At 34.6% G+C, this 23,385-nt stretch overlaps 2 protein-coding genes across 2 annotated transcripts; one reads left to right on the forward strand and one right to left on the reverse strand.

The window, feature by feature from the left end:
• Nucleotides 1-91: 91 nt before the first annotated feature.
• LOC132560784 (high affinity choline transporter 1-like) lies at nucleotides 92-8,696 on the reverse strand. Its single transcript, XM_060225459.1, has 9 exons — nucleotides 8,519-8,696; nucleotides 7,534-7,641; nucleotides 6,766-6,921; nucleotides 5,372-5,520; nucleotides 4,589-4,714; nucleotides 4,112-4,265; nucleotides 2,743-2,850; nucleotides 1,707-1,813; nucleotides 92-838 (listed from the first exon to the last, which is right to left on the reverse strand). Exons 1-9 carry the CDS (start codon nucleotides 8,694-8,696, stop codon nucleotides 92-94), a joined length of 1,833 nt encoding a protein of 610 aa, XP_060081442.1.
• A 2,352-nt stretch (nucleotides 8,697-11,048) lies between these two features.
• On the forward strand, nucleotides 11,049-17,871 carry LOC132560802 (zinc finger protein 28-like). Its single transcript, XM_060225481.1, has 2 exons — nucleotides 11,049-11,119; nucleotides 15,168-17,871. Exon 2 carries the CDS (start codon nucleotides 15,364-15,366, stop codon nucleotides 17,764-17,766), a length of 2,403 nt encoding a protein of 800 aa, XP_060081464.1. The 5' UTR covers nucleotides 11,049-11,119; nucleotides 15,168-15,363; the 3' UTR covers nucleotides 17,767-17,871.
• Nucleotides 17,872-23,385: the final 5,514 nt, after the last annotated feature.

Raw genomic sequence — 23,385 nt, forward strand, 5'->3', positions numbered from 1 at the left:
CTAGTGAAAAGATAAGTAAAATACCAAACAAACAGTGAGATACCCTCTGCTGGGGTATCATGTTGTACCAAAACAATTGTTGTGTTTTAAATTAAGTGAGGGCAGAGTTTAAATGAACCAATTCCTGATGCTGTTGGTCTCTGTCTTTCACAACTCCACACGAATTTATTCCAGATATTCGTTTTCTACTTTGCTTGCAGTTCGTAAATTCATCATCCTTTATTTCAATTGTATCTGTAATGGAATTCACATTACTCTCAAAGTTACAGTTCGTAAAATCATCTTTATATTCGTTACTGTCCGTAACAGCATGACAATCAAAGTTTGTAAATCCATTGTGTCGATTCTGCTGGTCTAATTTCGTACATGACATGTTTAAATGACTTTCTTGTCCATATTCTGAACTGATATCTCGTGAATGTAATGTGTAAGCATTCGCAGATTTTGTGTGGGGAAGGCCGAGTTCATTTGTCAGAACTGAGACGATAACAATGACTAAAAGTGATGTAACCATTGCAAATGTCCTGAATGGGAAATTCTGTCCCACTAAATCTTCATATGCAGGATAGAATATGAAAGGTTCCAGATCAATACTTGATTCTCCGGCACCAAGACGAAGCAAGGTCCCAGTAAAGTAGCCTGTAACAGCTCCGTATCTATTGGTCCATTTCAGAAACACGGCACAGATTAACTGAGGAAGGACGATCACAAAGACAACATCTGCTGCCAAAATAAAGAGCCCGTACACACCCGGCACAAGAAGGGAGACAACTGCTGATGTACTGCCAATGGTAAGGATAGCCATGCGTTGGATCCAGATCAACTCTGTGTTTGAAGCCTGAAAAGAAATATCAATATTAATAAGTGTTTACCAATACAAATTTACAATAATTTTATCTATTACATCTGTATGATATTAAATGGCAAAAATTATTATTTCAATCGTAGAAAACTATAGAGAAATATAAGGTATCAATTCTCACCTTTATGGGTCTATAAATAGCTGATATTAGGTGTACAATTGGGGGGAGCTTTAAGAAGAATTTCCATTATGTAAGGTTTTGTGGAAATTTTGACCATTATACTTAAGAATCAGCATAGAAACCCTGACTTAGTGTGAGGTGTGGGCCTAGTGTTGGGCAACGAAACACTATCTGTAATCTATGTTAACAAATGGTATATAGAATTGAGATTAAAATTATTGCAGGTCAGTGAAACAGCATTTCTGTTCAGTACTGTGTATTTAACACTGGCAGACTTCTTATCAGTGAAATGTTATAAGATTAACACTAAGTGATTACTGTACATAAAAATGAAACATTCTTCTATTTCAATTTTCTGTCCAAAAAGTGGAAATGAAACAATGAATGAGCTTCAAGTTTAAGTTGAAATATATGTTGTTATTGATTTTAGGGTGAAAAGAACCTGCGAATTTCCCAGGATACATTTTACTAATAGAAGGATTGGAATAGAATTTCTGATTTCATCAGTAACGGGTCAATACTTCACAAAACAAATTTTGAAGGCACAATTACTCCAGTAATATGTACACAATATAATGTAGTTATCAGTTCCTTAAAATTCCAACTGAAACATACATCAACTTGGAGTAAAAGAATAAAACTGCACTGAAGCAGAGATTGGAACACTTTCCCTGTGATTGATAAATAACATAAGCCTGGAGCAAGGTAATACACATCTGTTACCTTAGGTCGCAAAAGTTGTTTGTAGACATTTTTGGTGAACATTGAGCTTGATGCGAGGACAGAGCTGTCCATGGAGGACATGACAGCAGCACTGATGGCACCCAGACCTGACAACAAGATTACATTCAAGTGTTATACTAGTAATGGGAGAAACAATTGATAACTTAATGTACCAAAAATGACAACAAACATCTGAGATCTGACAGCAGTGGGCCTTTTTCAACAATTTTTATTGAATTTTTAGGTCAATGTTTCCGTATATTCATTCATCAGACAATAAATAAGTAGACATCAAATTATGACATTCTCAAAATTCCAAGGGTTGTACTTGTAAGTAAAGTCTCTAATATCACTACAAATCCCTAACGAGTTAGTGATTGTGACACCAGGAATTTTGAGGGTGAAATTACGATTGATTGTCAATCGTTACTGAAGTATATCTAAATAGTATTTTCTTTCAATTAAACTACAGGAGATATTTGTGGGCTAGTTACCAGATATTAGCTTACTACAGAACAAAAAATAGCATTGGTTTGTAATTCTACTAGACAGCAATAGATATGGGTGGGCTTATCACAGGACAATGAAATAGCATTGGTTTGTAATTCTACTAGACAGCAATAGATATGGGTGGGCTTATCACAGGACAATGAAATAGTATTGGTTTATAATTCTACTAGACAGCAATAGATATGGGTGGGCTTATCACAGGACAATGAAATAGCATTGGTTTGTAATTCTACTAGACAGCAATAGATATGGGTGGGCGTATTACAGGACAATGTAATATTATTGGTTTGAAATTCTACTAGACAGCACTAGATATGGGTGGGCTTATTACAGGACAATGAAATAGCATTGGTTTGTAATTCAGTTAAACAGAAAATATGAATGGGCTTATTACCAGACATGGGCTTATTATAGGACAATAAAATAAGATTTGCTTGTAATTCAGCTGAACAGCAGTGTATATGAGTGGGCTTATTAAGACATAGGCTTATCATGGGATATATTCAATAGCACACATAACACTTACCTATCACAGCCACAGGTACAGGAGTAAACTCCTTTAGTACATACGGCAAAACCATATCTGCTTTATTAACTGCCATTGGTGACACGCCAAGTGTTGTGTTGGTCCAATCTGTCGGTAAATGTCGTCACACTTGTTTAGAATTATGAATCATTAGAATAACGATGCCCTTGCTAAACAATTCTGGGAAATTTTACCAATTTCAACAATTCAACAGAAAAAAACACAAAATGTTTATTGGCTCTCAGTTTTAAACTACAATTTCACAAAAGAAGAATTTTATTCTCCGTGACCTTCCTGGACAATAAAGGAAATCATCTACATTAAGATTATTCTTTAACTCTTAAACTCTGAAAGGGAATGTAAGAAAACATATCTAGTTAGCCTGATGTCGCAGTTACAGACAGGGTCATATGAGGACAGGTTTCAAGAAAAACATGAAGAGCAGAAATTAATACAAAGAAAGAGCACAGTAAAATGATCAATTATCATGTAGGATTTATTTTTATTTGATTGCAGGATTACTCTACACCCTACAATTCATATACTGAAATTAGTGTAAGTTGATTCATTGTGCACACATGAAAAAGATTTTTTTGAAAAACCATGAAAATTTAGTCCAATGAAAATATATGATTTTACAGAAGACATGACAGAAAGGAAAAGATTCCAGATTGATTTTGGTCTCCTTTGTTAAGTCCCTTTGACAGAAGACACTACGAAAACTTCTGACTCTGCAAGGTGCTTATTTTTAGGTGACGCCTATTACCATACAGTAGAATACAGAAGACCACATGTGGACTCTCCGACATCCCCTAAATAGGAGACATCGGAGAAACCAAGTCTGACCGGCAACATATGATACAAATATGTCACCTCTTAACCTATACAGCAAGACACAGAAGGCCTATTCTTTCCTCGGCACTATTTAGGTGCTGTGATGTAGGAAAGCACCTGCTCAATGAAACCATATGTAAAGTACAAATGAACTTGAGATCAACATTCAAACCCTACAATGGAGGAAACTAATCTCCAGCAGTTTCCTCCAGCAAATTCAGTATAATACTGTTAGTATTAAATACATGAAGGCTTGTTGTGTAGAATCGTTCCTGGTTTCCGTGGTTATGAACAATTAAACAATAAAAAATGAAATATAATGAATAAGTCTTCAGGTGATGGAATTGTTTATGTTAATGTGAAGTCCACAGAAATTGTTAACCTAGAAATTATGTCATAGACTTAAACCACGAAAAATGTATCCGCCAACATTTTATGTTATACAGTAATAATGATACTGAACCTTAAAATATGATGTGTCAACCAATAATTGGTTTACAGTTGGTTCCTGGAGGAGGTATACAAAGCTACCAACCTGCACTGACAGCTGCTGCACCTATCAGGAGAGAGGGAAGGAAAAGTACAAGAGCACTAGCCCCGCCCACCACTGACAGTATCTGAGCTTCTTTTCCACCCTGAACTGACAACACTCGCTGGAAATAAGCCTGCCAGGGAATAGTTCCAAACGTCTGTAAATAATTAATAAAACACAAATATTATGATGATTAAACTCACAAAAAGTTGGGGGTTCCCAGTCCATAAGTCAAACAACAAGGCTAGTGTCCATAAGCCCCATATCTTAACAACTGTATCAAATTTCAAGATTTGTCAAAACTTTCAAAATAAATTGAGTTTTTGATTATAATAGGTGTAAATAGAATATTGTTAGGGTAAGTAGAACAACTAGACTACAGGTTTGTACTGGAATCAAATGAAATTTAAATACTCTTATTTATTGCTTATCATACTAATCCTTGACCATTTCATCTAATTAAAGTCATTAAGTGGTTACCATGGCAATAAACAGGTCTATCCACAGGTTTGTCGAACTGGTATCAAACTGACCAATCCAGTCACTAGTAGTATTACCAATATTTCCAACGTTTTCATTGGCCAGCACAAACGGAACACAAAGTACCTGAAAGAGATTAGACAAAATATCAACAAAATCTCACCAACAATTAAATACCAGTCCAGTTTTTTATCCTTAAATGTTATATATGTTTGTCTGCTTGCTGCGTTTATCACTTGTGACACAGCAAAGATCATTTCAAAGTGTGACTTCCTTTTAGAAACTAGTGACTACATCAATGAATGATATAGAGGTAGCTCATGACATCCAGAGCAATTCGGGTACAGTATTTTGCCCAAGGACACAAGCACAACAGTACAGACACATCCATTTCTCCGCTTAATGAGAATCATAAACAACCATGGGCAGGAAGTGTAGATTCACCCACCTCGGACAATTACCGCAGGTTACTTAAGTCAGAACTACCATGGCTCCAATAATTTGAATACAAGCCTTCGAATATATAATATACTCACCAGCCCTCTGTGATAAGCATCAGATGAAGTAACCAACACATCTATATACATTTGTATATTATAAACTATACTCACCAGCCCCTAGTAGCAAGTATAAAGAAGTGATACTCACCATCCTACCTATGAAGAGTATACATTGTACACACCAGCCCCCAGTGGCGTGTATAAGTTGTACTCACCAGCCAGCCTATGAGGAGTACAAGTTGTACTCACCAGCCAGCCTGTGAGGAGTATATGTTTTACTCACCAGTCCCCCAGTGATGAGTATAAGCTGTACAACATCTGTGTATGCCACAGATATCATCTGACCAATCATGGTGTACACCACTGTGATAGACGCTGATGTTGCTATGGCAATTGTACGGCTCCAATCCAAAATAACACTTAGACTTGTACCTATCAATAAAATACCATGCCCATAGAGTTATGTTATATATGATGTTTTCCTTTAGAATTAAAATTCTATAAATAACAAAAATAATTTAAGCTTCTATCACACTTAGCACGGCTAAAGTTTGTCTGACATATCCTACATAATCTTTGTTTCTTTTACAACAATTGGGAAACACGTTATTCCAACTTATACTAATAATGAATGCTGGTCAGGACTGAAATGTGTGAGGGATCTTACAGTAGATGTAATCTAGAGTACCTATTAAAAACCCACTTGATAGGGCAGGTTACACCTTACCTTCACATGTCTGTTAGGGGAATTGAACCCCAGACACCTTTGTAAAATGCAAGTGCATTAATACTGTACCACCTGACCACCCTATCCTGTTTAATAAAAGGCCTAACTGACCTGTATCCTTTACATGCAACTTATACAGCTTTTGATGCATCAAGATTTTATTATCCTCAGAAAGTTTATCATTTAGCACTTAAAGAAGATAACACCATTTTGAAAGATTATGGTTCTGCAATTTTTCATCCCAGCAAATATAATGACCCAATCGTAATAAGTATAAAATGTTATTTAAAAGTTTAAACTAAATTGACACTTGTGACTTTGATATGGGGCATGGTCATTCCTTTAAAAAGACCTGGCAACTCATTCCCAAACATAGTTTTGGTATAATTTTATCAGCTTTCACTTCTGGTTTATGGGAAAAAAGTTTGCAGTTTTGACAAATTTTACTCTTTGATGTTTGAATATAAGTTAATCAATTTAGTAACAATATAAGAATTACAGCATGTCAGTGACCAACTACATCATGGCCATGACCTTGCGTCTAGATCCTGGTCTTTTTAAGGTTTTACACTTCACAGTAGTCTCTTCCTGAATAAAAATTAGGAAAACATACCTAATTTATATTTTAAATTGGGAAGATATTCTTAACTACCCCTATTCTGTGAATACAACACACTTCATGACTTCAAAAGAAATTTAAAGATCTTTATGAAACAATATGAACAACACATATATGACATTCATATGTTGATGGTAGATAGTGTCAGAAAAAGGGAGATAACCTGTGAAATTTTGGAGAAAAATAAAGTTTTCTCAAAAGTTACCATGTTTTAAGTTAATATATATATGTTATGTATCAATTTAAGTGTTTCTTTGCTAAGGCCATCTATTTCAATAGAACAACATTTTTGTGTGATATTCTAGATTAAGTTAACAATATCTTTCTGTACCTAGAGCTGAAAGTATTGATGCTGTCCAGAACAGGTCGCCCCATATAGAGGCTAGGTAGACCAAAAATACCACTTGGCTGCCATAGACTTCCTGGAATGGATCAAGCATTGTCAAGTAGCTTTGATCTCGCATTCTTTTGGCAAAGGTCATACCACCTGCCAAAAAAAAAACAAACATTTACCCAACATATTTAGATATTTATCTACCAGACATACCGGTACATTTACATTGAGGCTGCTAAATGACAATGCTGCTTATACTGATGAACTTGAGATTATCTTCAACTTAAGTTACCTTTTCTGTGTAGTTTAAAAAGGTACTAGACAGTTAACACCTTCAATAACATTAAAGTACACTTGTCCAAGCTGTCTGTTTAAATGGGAGGCTTATATTTTTTTGTCTTCATCTTTTTATTCATTTTTCTTTTACGGAAAAGTGAGAGAGCAGGTGCAATTAGCTCAGACAGTAGATTGATACTCTATGGAACGTTTGATGAAGATCTGAGGTTTGAAATTTAAACTTCCTAACTTTAACAGAAGGGAGCTGAAAAGCAAAAGTTGTCACCGTTTTGTCCACAGGAAAGCGAAGGGCCTCCTGTATGTTGTTCAATTAGAAAACCACCAGCTATTATGTGGCTTAACCACCTACATGCACATAAATAAGTACACAGTATTTATGCTCAAAATACAAGTATTTTTGTTCAAACATTTTAAAAATTTCGCAAATAAAACTTTTGATAATCCACAGACAATTAGTTACATGTTTACCAATACTCAGTCCCAAAAATATTCCAAATGGAGCAAGGGTCCAAACAAGACCTCCGGTTGCTATGGATTCAGCTGTTCCATTTATGTAGCCTCCTCCCACAGTAGTAGCTGTGAAAGATAATAACAAATTTACATAGACACTTCACAAAATGATGGTCCGTCATAATACAAAATCATTTTCTGGTTTTGAAACAATGTTGCTCCTTAAATGTCATTTTTCATAAGTAAAGTATATTTTAACATTGCAAATACTAATATATGAGTTACTTCCCCGGTTCACTATTGTTCGAGGAGTTATCACTCATTTGGCATTATCATACATGTTACTCATCTATACAGTCACTTATTTCTGCCAAAATATTCCAAAAATGTTTGATTTCTTGATTTCTTAAAAAAGATTTTTATAGGCTAATCATACCTAATACAAATGAAACTGAATTTCTTTCAATTAAAAGTTTGAAATAATTTATATATATGAATTCCAATTAGAAAACTAAAATTTTCACAACAATCTTCTTGAATTGGAATCAAGGTTTATGACAACATAAAAAGCAATCCTAAGATATCCCAGAGGGATCTTTCACCCAACTTTGTTTTTTTTCTCTATGTAAGAACAGCTGACATCAGACACATGGCAACTTGAATAGCCGTACATCTGATGGTGGGTTAAAAATTATGATTGTCTTGTTGCATGATATCATTTAGAAATGGTACAAAAGAAGTCTAGTTATAGATATACATGAATTATGATAACCTTTTATTGAGTTCACATTCCCCATTAATATCTACCAGTATATTACGCATCAGGATCTGTACATAAAGGGACCTGTTAATACACCAGAGAAGACTATCAGCTACCAGACATATATGTACAAACCATATTTTACTTCAAACAAAATTTTAAAAAATAATGTACATTAAGTATGTATTTAATGCCATTTATTATAATTATAATTAAATTTAAATCCTACAGTCAGTTCCGTACCTGTCATTGTAAAAACCCCAACCACAGATCCTATACTGCGCCCTGCTACTATGGAGGATTCCAGTGTATCAGGTTCTCCATTTGTCTGCTTCCTTCTCCTGGCAGCATAAATTCCTACTACCAGTATGATTATGTAGAAAACTAGGAGAACGACCAAGCCAGGAACATTTAATGACATCCTCAGTGATGGGTATATCTACAACATAACATGTAGAAAACTAGGAGAACCAAGCCAGGAACATTTAATGACATCCTCAGTGATGGGTATAGCTACAACATAACATGTAGAAAACAAGGAGAACCAAGCCAGGAACATTTAATGACATCCTCAGTGATGGGTATATCTACAACATAACATGTAGAAAACAAGGAGAACCAAGCCAGGAACATTTAATGACATCCTCAGTGATGGGTATATCTACAACATAACATGTAGAAAACTAGGAGAACAACCAAGCCAGGAACATTTAATGACATCCTCAGTGATGGGTATAGCTACAACATAACATGTAGAAAACTAGGAGAACCAAGCCAGGAACATTTAATGACATCCTCAGTGATGGGTATATCTACAACATAACATGTAGAAAACTCGGAGAACGACCAAGCCAGGAACATTTAATGACATCCTCAGTGATGGGTATATCTATAACATAACATGTAGAAAACAAGGAGAACCAAGCCAGGAACATTTAATGACATCCTCAGTGATGGGTATATCTACAACATAACATGTAGAAAACAAAGAGAACCAAGCCAGGAACATTTAATGACATCCTCAGTAATGGGTATATCTACAACATAACATGTAGGACATTTGGAATTAGATTCATCAATTTTGTACAGATATGTCTAAAAGCGTTTATCTTTGGTACAAACAGCGATTGAAAATTGTAATTTTGTGAGATTTTAAAAATGCTTCTTTCCTGTATCAACATAAAGCGAAAATAAAGGATTTTCAACATCCAGGAACACTTATTTTCTCTGTAGAGCTCCTTACAATGTGGTAAACATAAAGCCAAAATAAAGGATTCTCTGGTATTCATTGGGAACCTAACCGCAATCTGAGACATAGAGTGTTGGTTCTTCAATATTGTTTTCTCTTTCCTGTATCAAGAAAAAAATGCAAAATGACGGAGTCTTAATGACAGTTTGCTATTTTGAAAACAGTGTGAAGTCAGCTGTCAAATTGTGAGGATGTGTTTTTTTCACAATAGCACTCTTCTACTGCAGACAGTCTCAGGGACGGTTGATGTTTCATAAGAAAAAGAAAACAATAAATCTGACATCACAGACCATGCCAACACTTACAACTATACCATACTGGAAAATGTCACTGGTATTGGAGAGAGGATAACTGGAAATAGAGAAAGAGCATAAGAGAGAAAAGAGATCAAATATGAAGGGAGCATCAGCTAAGTCAATTTTATGGCCTCATTTTGATAGCAATTAAAGGGTGGAATGGAGCCATAAGCTCTCTCTAAAACTGCCTGCTGTGTAAAAGTGCTATTGGGACAAAAATGTGTCTCAACAGAAACTAATAATGATGAGATCATGCTCCTGACAAATGAACCTATAGATCTCAAGGCAGGTCTAGATATTGATAGTATTTTCTCCAGGAAGGACAGATTCACCATTAACATCATCAAAAAAACGGTCACCGTTTTCAACACTGGTGACAAGGCCCAGGATCAGACAAAGCCAGCTGGCAGCCACAGTTTAATCCAGCCAAGCTTCACCCCTCATCTTGACATCTAGCCCACAAACACAGGTAGACATATAGCCGACCATCCTGGCGAAATTTGTCGTTTCCCTTCAAATCACCTCATATGTCCTCAAGTAGAAATTTTATGGTTTACTTACATGTATGTCTTCTGATCGGTTTTATCTGTAGAATTCCGTGATTCGTTTCATCATATATACAGTACTGTAGCAAATTTATAACAGGTCTAATAAATGCATTGATATCTACTGGTATGATGGTTAGATTAGTATAAAGATATTTAATAGGAGGATATATAGAGCATTTAATGGAGATTCTGTTAACCTCACGTCAAGTACTATGCATCCATCTGTATGGAACATCATAACTGATCCACAATTGCTTACTGAACTTACATCAACATGTTACCAGAATCTCTCTCCTCCAACAATTAACAAAAATCAGATATGACTCGGCAGTGGCATCAATCAACTACACGATCATCTTCACGTAAACATTATTCTCTTGAACACGTTTTCAGAAACAAACGTTTTAGAGAACCCGATTATGGTGAAAACTAGCAGATGGAGGAGAAATAATTTCCGGAAAACAGGTAATTATCAGAAGTGATCGTTTATTTTTCTTAGTAGAAATTCTGCTTTAAGGATACGATAATTTACTTCTCTATATTCTGTCATTATGAAATAGTCAAATTTACGCACCGATCTGAACTCACTACATAGGAAAAGAGGACATTTCCGGATAGCTTTAATCGTGAAATCGTAAATTAGAACGATGGGATAATTTCCGGCATTTGACGCCTGAGGGATAATATGAAACTGACAAAGAATCAGAGCAGGAATATATTTCTCGTCAGGAAATGAATCAGTTCGCAATATGTAGGTATTCCATGTCGAATGTTTAGAATTATTTATATATAACAATGTATGGTATTGAATGACATCAGTGTACAGGATATGTTAAAAAATTCGCACGTCACCAGACTGCAACCATAATTTTCCAGTTTGACAATCTGACAGGTACTTGACCTGCAAGTTCAGAATTTTTACTGCAAGAATCTGTGATCTCGGAGCTGGTGATGTGGAAACGATTTCATACATTACCTTATAACAGCTGCGTATCAATTTTATGTCGGGAAATGGAGGAAAGTCAAAGGTGTTTAATTTGACATGTTGGACACAATGTCCCGCATTATAGTCCTGCATTGAGGGATAGTGTTGTTCGAGTAACCAAATACTTGCTTAAATTACGGACCATTTTTAAATAGAAGTAAGTGAAGTTCTTTTAAACATTTGCAATTAAGAGGACTTTATATCTCCTATGGCATAATAACCGATGGAACATTGTTAATTTTTACACAAAATTGAATAATTCAGTTGCCTCATTTTTTGTAAGAAAGGCAAACTGTTTTCACCTGAAATGTTTATCTTCAGTTTATAATGTGGCTTAAAATAGGACACAGGTAAATTTATGCACGCCTGTGACATTTGCACTTAATGCTACCACTGGCAATACATTGTAGTCAATGGAGAACAAAGTCAGTGATATAAAATGTCATTTTATCACAACAGAAAGGATAACTTCTTAAGTAGTTGTAAATATTGTCACTTTGGCTATTTGATTATGTTAAAAAGATGGCACTTTTTAAAAAAAAAAAAAAAAATTATTTTTTAAAAGAATGTTATGTGTTCCTATATACTCAGCAAAAAAGTTCGCTAATTTTTTTCCATTCAATATTTATTGCGTCAAATACATTTTTGTTTATTTGATGTATGAATATAGTGATAGTCTATTGTAGATTTGATAAAATAGCACACCAGGATCATATGCACATATATTCTGACATTTCTGCCACATAGCACTTTTCACATTGCTTCACACAATTTTGATATATGTAGAGGTATGCAAATTTATCAGAGAAGGTTTGCACAACAAAAACTGTTGAAAGTTCAACTAAAGGGCAAATGGGTTGACATCAAGATATCATACAGCTACATTTGTATAGGGATGTTGTATGCTGTTAAGTGCAATAGAGATGTTTTTCACTGTTCACCTTTCAACAATATCATGACTGGAGACCTGTTATCAGATGACCAGATTTGTTTCTGACCATCCTCGATTTAGAAGACCTAGATGAATGAAGGTATGTCAGGACTGTTTTATTGTACCAATTTCAAGATGTCATATTTTCCTATATGCATCAAAAATACTGATAAACTTCACATAGCTAGATAGCTCTGTGTTTCTTGTTGAACTGGGCTGAATCATCACACCAGAAGTTTCCACATTAGACGTGTCAGTTGGGCTGCAACACATCTTCGATGAATTCAGTGACAATAGAATGAAGTTGTTTTTACTGACGAGTCAATTTCCATGGCGCTGTCTGAAGAAGATGTGTATAGAGATGACGTCAGGAGTGATAAGACACTGGTAATATTATCCAACACGATTGGTATGGTGGTGGAAGTGAGATGGTGTGTGGAGGGATCAGTTGGAGATGAAAGACTGATTTAGAGGCAGTACAGAAAACACTTTCTACATGGTGGTACTGTGATTAAATTGTGACTTGATTCCTGTAGTAGTTTATGCCTCGACATATGTCCATATTATACCAGCAGGATAAAGCTCGCCCACACACTGAATGCCTAACACAAACTATTTTACATCAGAATAAGGTCCATACAATTGTCTGGACAACAAGTATATTTCAAAACTTTTAAGAAAGTAACCATAACTCACCAAATGCAGGATCGTTTGAAAAAAAAATGTTAAGTTCTTTTAAATAGATAATTTAGTTGATTCGATCTTAGTATAGGGGAAAAACTTTATCATCTCCATTGCTTATGTTGTGGCTAAAATTAGTACACAGGTAAATTCATGCTTGTCTGTGATGTTTTTGCTCTAAATTCTCAGAATGGTAATACACCACTATATAGTGCAATGAAGAATTTAGTGTCAAATTGTCATGTTAACACAAAGTTATGTAACAGAAATGGATTTGTCTTATGCAAATACAAATGTATATACAGATGATGCCCATTTTTGTTACAAAGATGTAAATTACTTTGTGTTTTTTATTTGAAATGATCCTACATTTGGCTAATTAATTAATTGAATCAGTAAGTATCCCACAAATGCAGGATTATAAACTATATACGGGGTTGTAGCCAACCTGTTTAAAGCTTTAATAGTTAATTACACATATGAATTAATCAATACATGCCACAGATACACGGATAAACAACTGTTGAATGTTCAGAAGTTCAAACATCAAAATATTTAAGACAATGCATTAGAACTGAACATTTTTAGGCCATCTGACCGAAGGGTTTGATGATCTGTTGCGATCACCTTTTGTCTGGCGTTGTAAACATTTTTAACTTCTTCTCAAGTTCTACATGTCTCATTGAGCTGAAACTTACCTGAAATGATCCTGACCAAAGTTTGTTCATTTTGGGTTGGTCTGAAATCCAACATGGTCACAATGGCCGCCATCTTGAAAACACATTTTCGACTTCTTCTCAAGTTCAAAATTTGAAATCTTGTGTTTTATGTCAGATGACCGTTAAGGCCCATGGGCCTCTTGTTATTCATTTAGATCATCAACATAACTTTCTACTCTGCCAAATCATTAGTTAGTCATCTGGTTTTTTAACTGATGAAGGTAGAGTCCCTAGATGCATGGGGTTCAGAAACTTGTTATAAACTTGAATTTATGAACTTGGGAATTATTTCAATAAACTAGCTATATGTATGTATAACCAATAAAAAGACCAAGTTTAATCTGCAAAGATGTAACTTTGGTTGAAATTTGTGATTCAAGCTGACATTACACAATTATGGATTTCAGACAAGCTCTATCGGATTTTGGTGAATATTGCTCAGATCAGGTCTTTAAATCGGGGATTGACCAAAACTGAAGACCACAAAAAATTTATTATAAAACAGTTTGCAATGAGGTCTGTCATTTTTTTTCATGTCATGATATGGCAAGGTTCATTTCTAAATTACTGAACATAGTATTTCAGATACAAATAAATCTAAATCCATATTAAGTCAATTTCAAATATAAATGTGACTACTATTTTATTTTGAAATTTAATGGTACAATTACTACAGTTGGTTAAAATTGGAAACACATTGAGTTATGTATGTTATTGACATCTCTTGATTTAACAGAGTTGATCTAGTACATTACTGAATATTTTCAGTGTTGCTGATGTAAACATGTAGCACCTCACAGTCAAGATTTCCAATTATGCAGATTTTTTATTGATTTTGCGTCAATGGATGGGAAATTACCAATGCCTATTTTTAGTAGCAGTCTGTAACACATTTTTTTTACAGGCTTGTCACATGACATTGCTCCTCCAATCAAGACTGTGAATTGGTGTTAATCATATGATCATTCTAGAAAATTATAAAATTCATACTTTCATAGTACGTGTATTTGATATAACTTCAGCTTATTTTACAATAAAATTTCCAGATTTTCAATGAAACAATATATCACACTCTATTTGTATATTGCACCACAAGGTTTTTCCACTTCATACTATCAGCATCATTATCTGTGGTAACTGGCAGTCTCACTGCTGTTGTTAGTCAGAGTCATGATACAATCAGTTTCAATCTCAAACATTTTCAGTGAAATTATCTTAAGAAAACCTATGATATGTACATGTCCAGTGAGATTCTTCATAGTCCAGCTCCTCAATATAGATACGATTACCTCAAGTTGAATGTGTAACCAAAATTTTGGCACATATCAATAGGCTCTCTTCATCACATACTTTACCCGAAGTAATGTAGTAATTTGATATACCTGCAAAAAACATATCCAGTGGTTGCATTGAGGATTTTGATAGGAGAATATGTTTTATAGAAGTTTTGTTTTAATTCATAACTTTTATGATTCTCTTTCAGCTAATGGATAAGACCTCAGAAGACCTGCTGTCATATTGTATTCCACCCTGCCATATTGAATTCTTCAGAATATAAAAGCTTATGTGTCAAGCAAGGTTTAAAGAGGATGATGATGATGATCAAAGACGTGACAACTGAAAAAAGACAGATGTTTTATAACCATCTATGATATTAATCAGTGATCAGAGCAACTTGAATGCAATGCTTTCTGCATTTTTTGCTGCTGGTCGTGGAGATTAAAGCTTCTATGAAAACCATGGATAAAGATGAAATGGAGGCCTATCTGGATTTTTCCTTGATGGCAGAAAGGAATCAAACACAAGTTATAAATTTGAACCAGATTGACAAACAAAACACAGAAGATACTGATAACAATTTGAAACAGGAATGGAGCGATGCGAGCGAGCTCACCACCAATAGTACATTATCTCAGGGTCAGGACTTAACAAGTGAATATCTAATTACAAAATCCTCTCAAAATGTTCAATTCTTACAAAACGACAATTTTCTTTTGGTTTCGGAAATGCAGAGAAACCAAGAAACAAAAGGAACAGATTTAGGTACAACAAAAACGGACACAGGAAACTTACATCGACATGGCAACCATACAAAATCTTTTAAGGACAGTGATATTTTTTCTAAGATTGTTAACAATTCTCAAGGGTTCGTTAGAGAGGAAGAGGATGTAAGTGACGGACATGTAACTTATTATCCATGGAATTACAATGACGAAATTGTTGTGTTGAATCTTTCAAGGGGAGAAAAGGATCAGTCAGAACCAGCTCCTGGGACTTCAAACTCTTCAGAGAATATTGTTGTTCAGTTTGAAAATGATCTTCAGTCTGAAACTGAAATGCATTTCAATTTTATTCAAAAGAAAAAGAATGAATTTCAATGTGATGATAAAAATGTTGGAAGTGACACAAAGCAGACAATTTCAAAATTAAGTGGGACATTAGGTGACTCAAATTTTTGCAAGGGAGATAATAAGTATTTTCCTGGTGGTGAAATGGTGAGAAGTACTCCAGTTTCTGATGTGTTAGACCAGAAAAAGAAAGATAACTCTGATGAAGCTTGTGATTTTAATAATTATTCAGATGAAGATATTTCACAGATGAAAAGCGGTAAAGACATGGATGTTGAACCAAACATTTACATCACAAAGAAACGGAAAGTGGAAATGCAAGTAAGTAAACTGTCAGGGTCACATTTCGACCTCTCAGGGTCACAGCATGTGAAATCAGGGAGAATGAAGGCATCGCAGAAAATGAAATCTCCCATCAAAATGACATTTAAAAAAAGAAAATTTGAAGTGCAAGACTTGTGTGGAAGAAATGATAGTACTGGTACATTAGGAGAGGCTGGTATTCAGGAAGAGAAATGCTGCATAGAAAAAGCAACTACAAGTAATGACTGCGATTATGAGAATATCAATGATGCTGAAGAAAATGTTCCTCTTGATTACTCCATGCATGCTACACTAGTCCGTCAAAACTTGTCAAAGAGTGGCATGAATGATCAAATATCTTCAAAACATCTCAGTGACACTGATGCTACTACAAGCGATCAGGATCAGGAAAGCTTTTGCAGTTCTTTAAGACTTGTATCTGTCAGTGAAATGGAACAGAAAAAATCCTCCGATAGCCAAAGAAAATATGAAAATGAAAGGAGTGCAGCTGATGATCTTGGAGAGTCTGATACCAAAGAAGAAGAATCAGAACAGAAAGAAATAGGGCAAGTGGACAAATTTGTATTAGAAAGGTTGATAAAAAGTTGTCAGGAAAAAAAGAAATTGAAATCAAAAACGACAGAAAGCAACAACTCCAAAGAAAAGATCTTTAACTGTGATACATGTTCGAAGACTTTCACTAGAAGATCAACATGGCGACACCACATAAAGATCCATGTTGATGACAAGTTTAAGGAGTGTAAGATTTGTGGTAAAAAACTGAAATTTTCTGGCAATATGTTATCACATCTAAAAACTCACACTGGTGACAGACCTTTCAAGTGTGAATTTTGTGAGAAAACATTCACACGGGCTGCAAGTCTCTACACACATGTCCGTTCTCACACTGGGGAAAAAGCTTTTCTGTGCGAAATATGTGGAAAGGGATTTGCTGATAAAAGTCATTACCGTCGACATTTACGAATTCACTCTGGTATCAAACCATTTAAATGTGAGGTTTGTGAAATGGCTTTCACACAGAGCTGGAGTTTAAAATCACACATGCTCTGTCATGCAGAGGAGAAACCACACATCTGTTCATTCTGTGGTAAAGGTTACACACAGAAAGCTTACTTAGAAAGTCACATCCGGTCACACACAGGAGAGCGACCATACAGCTGTGAGACATGCGGAAAAAGTTTCAGTGATAGCAGTTGCATGAGACGTCATGCCAAGTCCCACCTGGGTGAACGTTCATTCATCTGTGAACTCTGTGGTAAAGCATTTGGACGGGGTTGGAATCTGACGGTCCACATGAGAATTCACTACGATGACAAACGTTATGAGTGTTATATATGTGGTAAAGCTTTTGTACAGAAGATAAATCTTGATAAACACATTCTTACTCATCCAGTGGAACCATGTGATTGAATATTAGGGCATATTGAATTTGGTGTTTAAATCTATATATTTAAAAATGTGCTTATACTTCCGATGTATTTATAGATTAATCCAATTAAGTATTTATATACTGTAAGTGTGAATAAATATGAAGAAGTGTGTAAACTTCTTCATTATCTCATTTTGTAAATGTTATTTTCAAATTGAAATTTGATTACTTTAAAATTACGTAGCAAAACTTTTCAGATTAATGTTCTGAAAACTGACGAATAATATCAATCAACATATGTATGTATAGTTTATATGTAGGTACAGCTTCGCAATCTGTAACGTAACTTTGATGATTGATGTGTTAATGTAGTAACAACTATTATATATAGGTGGTCATGGTCTGATAACTGTAAACTGACCGTGTCCCGCTTGTTCACTTAGGTCATATAAAAATTGGTCCCTAGATTCTAAGTTTGAATCCACAGCTGGAATTTTTTTCTGTTTTCATCTCAATATGAAATTATATAAGTACCAGGCCAAACCACATACATGCATATACATCACCACTCGTTTTAGATGTTTAAACAATGTTTTCAAAATTCATTAAGATCTTTTGAAGTTGAATGTTGATATTTTCATTTGTTATCAAGCCATACTTGATGTGTATATTGGTTATTGAAAGGTAACATCTATGTAAAACACGTCTCATTTTTCTCATGGAATTTCTGGAATATAACATTTTCTATTTATATTCTCAAATTTTAAATGATTCATATTTAATGTTACAATTTACTCACTTCAGTTATCTATATTGTACACAATATCATCAACATTAACAGCATCATTCTTCTGCCATTTAATCAGGTACTGTACTGTCATACTCATTTCTTTATTGTAAAGTTAAAACAGCATTATCTCTCCCCTGTACAACATGATAATGTACATCAATTTTATTTTTTTAAAAAAAATGAAAAAAAAAATGAAAAAGTATAAGGACTTTTAAAAGATGCACAGAGAGCATTCAGATTATCAAATTTTCCATCTCAATCGATAAAGAAAAAGATGTCTGTAATTTATCAAGAAACAAATTATTCTAACAGTACATTTTTTCAGATCAGTTTGAATTTGCCACAATGTATATATCTGATATGCATGTTTCTGGATATTATATAAATGCAGTTTTACATCCAAGACAAATATTAAATGACATAGCATAAAATAACTACAACACATGAAATAGCTGTACTCTTATGAAATTAAGATTGACCACTATCAATACACGATAGCAAAGCAAGAGTTCCATTTCACCGGCTTATATTTCTTATCAGAGTTATCATTCCTGAAGTTCACAATGCATTCTGGGAGAACTGATATTTCACTGCAAATGCTGTGATCTGATTGGCCAATAATGAGTGAAAATGTCAAAACTGAGTTGAGATATCACTGACATTTTCACTGTAAAACCTTATATTTCACTGCATTTCATTATCACAACTTACCCTATATTTTTCATATCTATCTAAAAGTATATCTAAATTTTCAAGAATAACTTTTTGAGCCAAGACGATTCTTTTTTTCTGTGTATGCATTGTTTCGCCGTTATTATAAATGCCCTATACATGGGGGGAGGGAGGGGGGTGTGGTTGGCGGGTGGGGGGAAGAGGGGGCGTGGTTAGGAGTAATTTTTTTTAATTACCATATACTTACCTCCATTCCTCTTGGTAAGGTGGCCAAGTATAAATTGGGGAATTAGGTTTCATTAAAAGTTATACAATTTACCCCCAATTGACTGTATATTGTCAATAAACCCAGCAAACAACGTCATAGAGTTAAATTTCATTTATTAGCAATCTAGTTCATAGAGAATACATGGTCAGTGTCTTAAAGGTCTTTCTGTCGCGAGCCAAAATGCAGTTGATATATTTTAAGACACTGACCATGTATTCTGTTTATCCTGCAACATTTGTTGCAAATCTGACCAACAAAACTCGAACTATTTTTTCAATCTTTGTTTACCTGACTTTGACGGTACATTGAAGTTTGCCTGATGACGTAAGCCAAAATAATTGTTCGCGCAGAAATATAGTCCCAAACTTCAACGGATATGGCAATGACTTTATGATTTTTTGTAAATAAACTTGTTCATTACATCATATAAAATCGCTTATGTCATAAGTATTTTTATATTGTTAAACGTAAATTCAGAAATTTCTCTTCGAATTCACACACGTGCTAACCGTTTTCCATCACAGGGAAAATATATGAGGCATGTGTATTCCGACAATAGCGGTGCCAGTTGCAGGATTAATATTGTATTTCATACATTCACTTAAAGGGACAGAAAGACAAAGGGTGCTCATCAGAGGCTCGTCAGTTTTGTCTTTCTTAACCCTCGCCAAAATACAGCTTGTATTCTCTTTTCATTGGCATACAAACACACAGAGCCTTCCACAAATTCGCTTTATATGGACCATGTGTTGGGAATTCATGCCAAGTCCTTGTGGAAATATCAAAGTTATTTCATAAACCTCGTTCTGTATTTCTATTTAGACAGCATTACATATATGAAGAATATTTGAAATTCCATTCCATTTTTTGCTAGCAAATATTATTAACATTAAATATTGGATTTGGAATACATACTGTTGTTTCCCTTTAAAGGATGTAACATAGAATGGTGTGAGACAGTAATTTAAGTGCTTAGTTTCTCAATTATAATTGCGAAAAGGCATATTTTATGTATACATTTGTATATACATGGATATAACTTAATTTTAAATGTGAAATAATAATTTCATTGTAAGTGTTTGGTAATGTTACCTTTCAACTGTTGTTGCCCCCAATAAACTTTTATGGTATATGTGCTGGATTTTTTGGGTTTTTTTTATGTTTTTTTTTTTTTTTTTTTATCAATTCAATCAAAATATACTGTTCAGACCACCTTTCGTCTGTGTTCCCATTCATAAACAAAGGATTGAAGATGTTTCAAAGATTTATCCTGTCGTTTTCCCTTGATCTCTAATGGTGATTGAAAAAATGGCAAAAGGACCATCATGGGTTTCAACTGTGGATGATGGTAATGGATGTATTCTTGAGGCATGCTAGATGATCTCTCTCAGATTGTGAACCCCTCGTTTAATCTTGAGATTAATTGGAAAAGTGGGATAGCTAACTGATGACAAAGTTGGATTTTGATTACTTTAAACTGTTATAGCTCAATAGTAAGATATCACTTCATTTATTTTTCGTTTAATTTTGTAAACAAAAAAACAATTACCGACATGTCAACATATTCTTGATTCAAACTCATAATCGCTGAAAAATGTTTTAGATTTTAACAAAAGAAAGATTAAGACTGAAAATCTTGAAAAAGTATCAGGAGAATAAAACCAGGGGTTCTGGAATGTTAAGCGTCTGCAGCTTCAATGACACCTGCCAGGAAAATCTTTATAAATTCAAGTAAGTAATGTCACGTTCCCAGATGTGATCACAGCACACAAAGACTGAATCACTAGACAAACGATCGAGTACGCCAAACTTCAGATTGTACCAGGAAAAATAATATTTTCATATGAGATCATTATCACGATCGTTAAATTTCCTCATGATCTTCATCAAACTCATCTCGCGAAATCCTGTGCTTTGAGACGTCTGACAGATGGCTCCTCAATCTAATTTAAACTCGGATCCTAACTCTCGCTCCATTACCAACATTTATTGTAGAAAATGAAGTGAGGGAATGAAAAAATGCTAAATGTTCTTCTATTCGAACTATCTATGTAAAGACGAACTAGTGTTCCGTATTTAATTTGACTGCGGTCCTTAAAAAGTAACATGGTATCACTACAGATTCCTCAACCTTAGAATTCACAGTAAGTAAAAGTTTTCGCATGCAGGTCATTTACTCATAAAAAATAGGTAAAAATCACCACAATAAACAGAGACTATTTAATGGTTTCCCGTTTAATATCGTGTATATTTCACGCGTATGACAGAGTATCTATAGTTTCACGAGTGCGATTTAGTGTCATTCACAATAAACACAGACTATTTAATGGTTTCCCGTTTAATATCGTGTATATTTTACGCGTATGACAGAGTATCTATAGTTTCACGAGTGCGATTTAGTGACATTCACAATAAACAGAGACTATTTAATGGTTTCCCGCTTAATATCGTGTATATTTCTCGCGTATGACAGAACATCTATAGTGTGATTTAGTGACATTCACAATAAACAGAGACTATTTAATGGTTTCCCGTTTAATATCGTGTATATTTCACGCGTATGACAGATTATCTATAGTTTCACGAGTGCGATTTAGTGACATTCACAATAAACAGAGACTATTTAATGGTTTCCCGTTTAATATCGTGTATATTTCACGCGTATGACAGAGTATCTATAGTTTACGAGTGCGATTTAGTGACATTCACAATAAACACAGACTATTTAATGGTTTCCCGTTTAATATCGTGTATATTTCACGCGTATGACAGAGTATCTATAGTTTCACGAGTGCGATTTAGTGACATTCACAATAAACACAGACTATTTAATGGTTTCCCGTTTAATATCGTGTATATTTCACGCGTATGACAGAGTATCTATAGTTTCACGAGTGCGATTTAGTGACATTCACAATAAACACAGACTATTTAATGGTTTCCCGTTTAATATCGTGTATATTTCACGCGTATGACAGAGTATCTATAGTTTCACGAGTGCGATTTAGTGACATTCACAATAAACAGAGACTATTTAACGGTTTCCCGTTTAATATCGTGTATATTTCACGCGTATGACAGAGTATCTACAGTGTGATTTAGTGACATTCACAATAAACAGAGACTATTTAATGGTTTCCCGTTTAATATCGTGTATATTTCACGCGTATGACAGAGTATCTATAGTTTCACGAGTGCGATTTAGTGACATTCACAATAAACACAGACTATTTAATGGTTTCCCGTTTAATATCGTGTATATTTCACGCGTATGACAGAGTATCTATAGTTTCACGAGTGCGATTTAGTGACATTCACAATAAACAGAGACTATTTAATGGTTTCCCGTTTAATATCGTGTATATTTCACGCGTATGACAGAGCATCTATAGTTTCACGAGTGCGATTTAGTGACATTCACAATAAACACAGACTATTTAATGGTTTCCCGTTTAATATCGTGTATATTTCACGCGTATGACAGAGCATCTATAGTTTCACGAGTGCGATTTAGTGACATTCACAATAAACAGAGACTATTTAATGGTTTCCCGTTTAATATCGTGTATATTTCACGCGTATGACAGAGTATCTATAGTTTCACGAGTGCGATTTAGTGACATTCACAATAAACACAGACTATTTAATGGTTTCCCGTTTAATATCGTGTATATTTCACGCGTATGACAGAGCATCTATAGTTTCACGAGTGCGATTTAGTGACATTCACAATAAACACAGACTATTTAATGGTTTCCCGTTTAATATCGTGTATATTTCACGCGTATGACAGAGCATCTATAGTTTCACGAGTGCGATTTAGTGACATTCACAATAAACACAGACTATTTAATGGTTTCCCGTTTAATATCGTGTATATTTCACGCGTATGACAGAGCATCTATAGTTTCACGAGTGCGATTTAGTGAC

Source organism: Ylistrum balloti, unplaced genomic scaffold, assembly GCF_031769215.1.
Source record: "Ylistrum balloti isolate Yb309-2 unplaced genomic scaffold, AGI_CSIRO_Ybal_v1 Utg371114, whole genome shotgun sequence".
NCBI classification, from domain to species: Eukaryota; Metazoa; Mollusca; class Bivalvia; order Pectinida; family Pectinidae; genus Ylistrum; species Ylistrum balloti.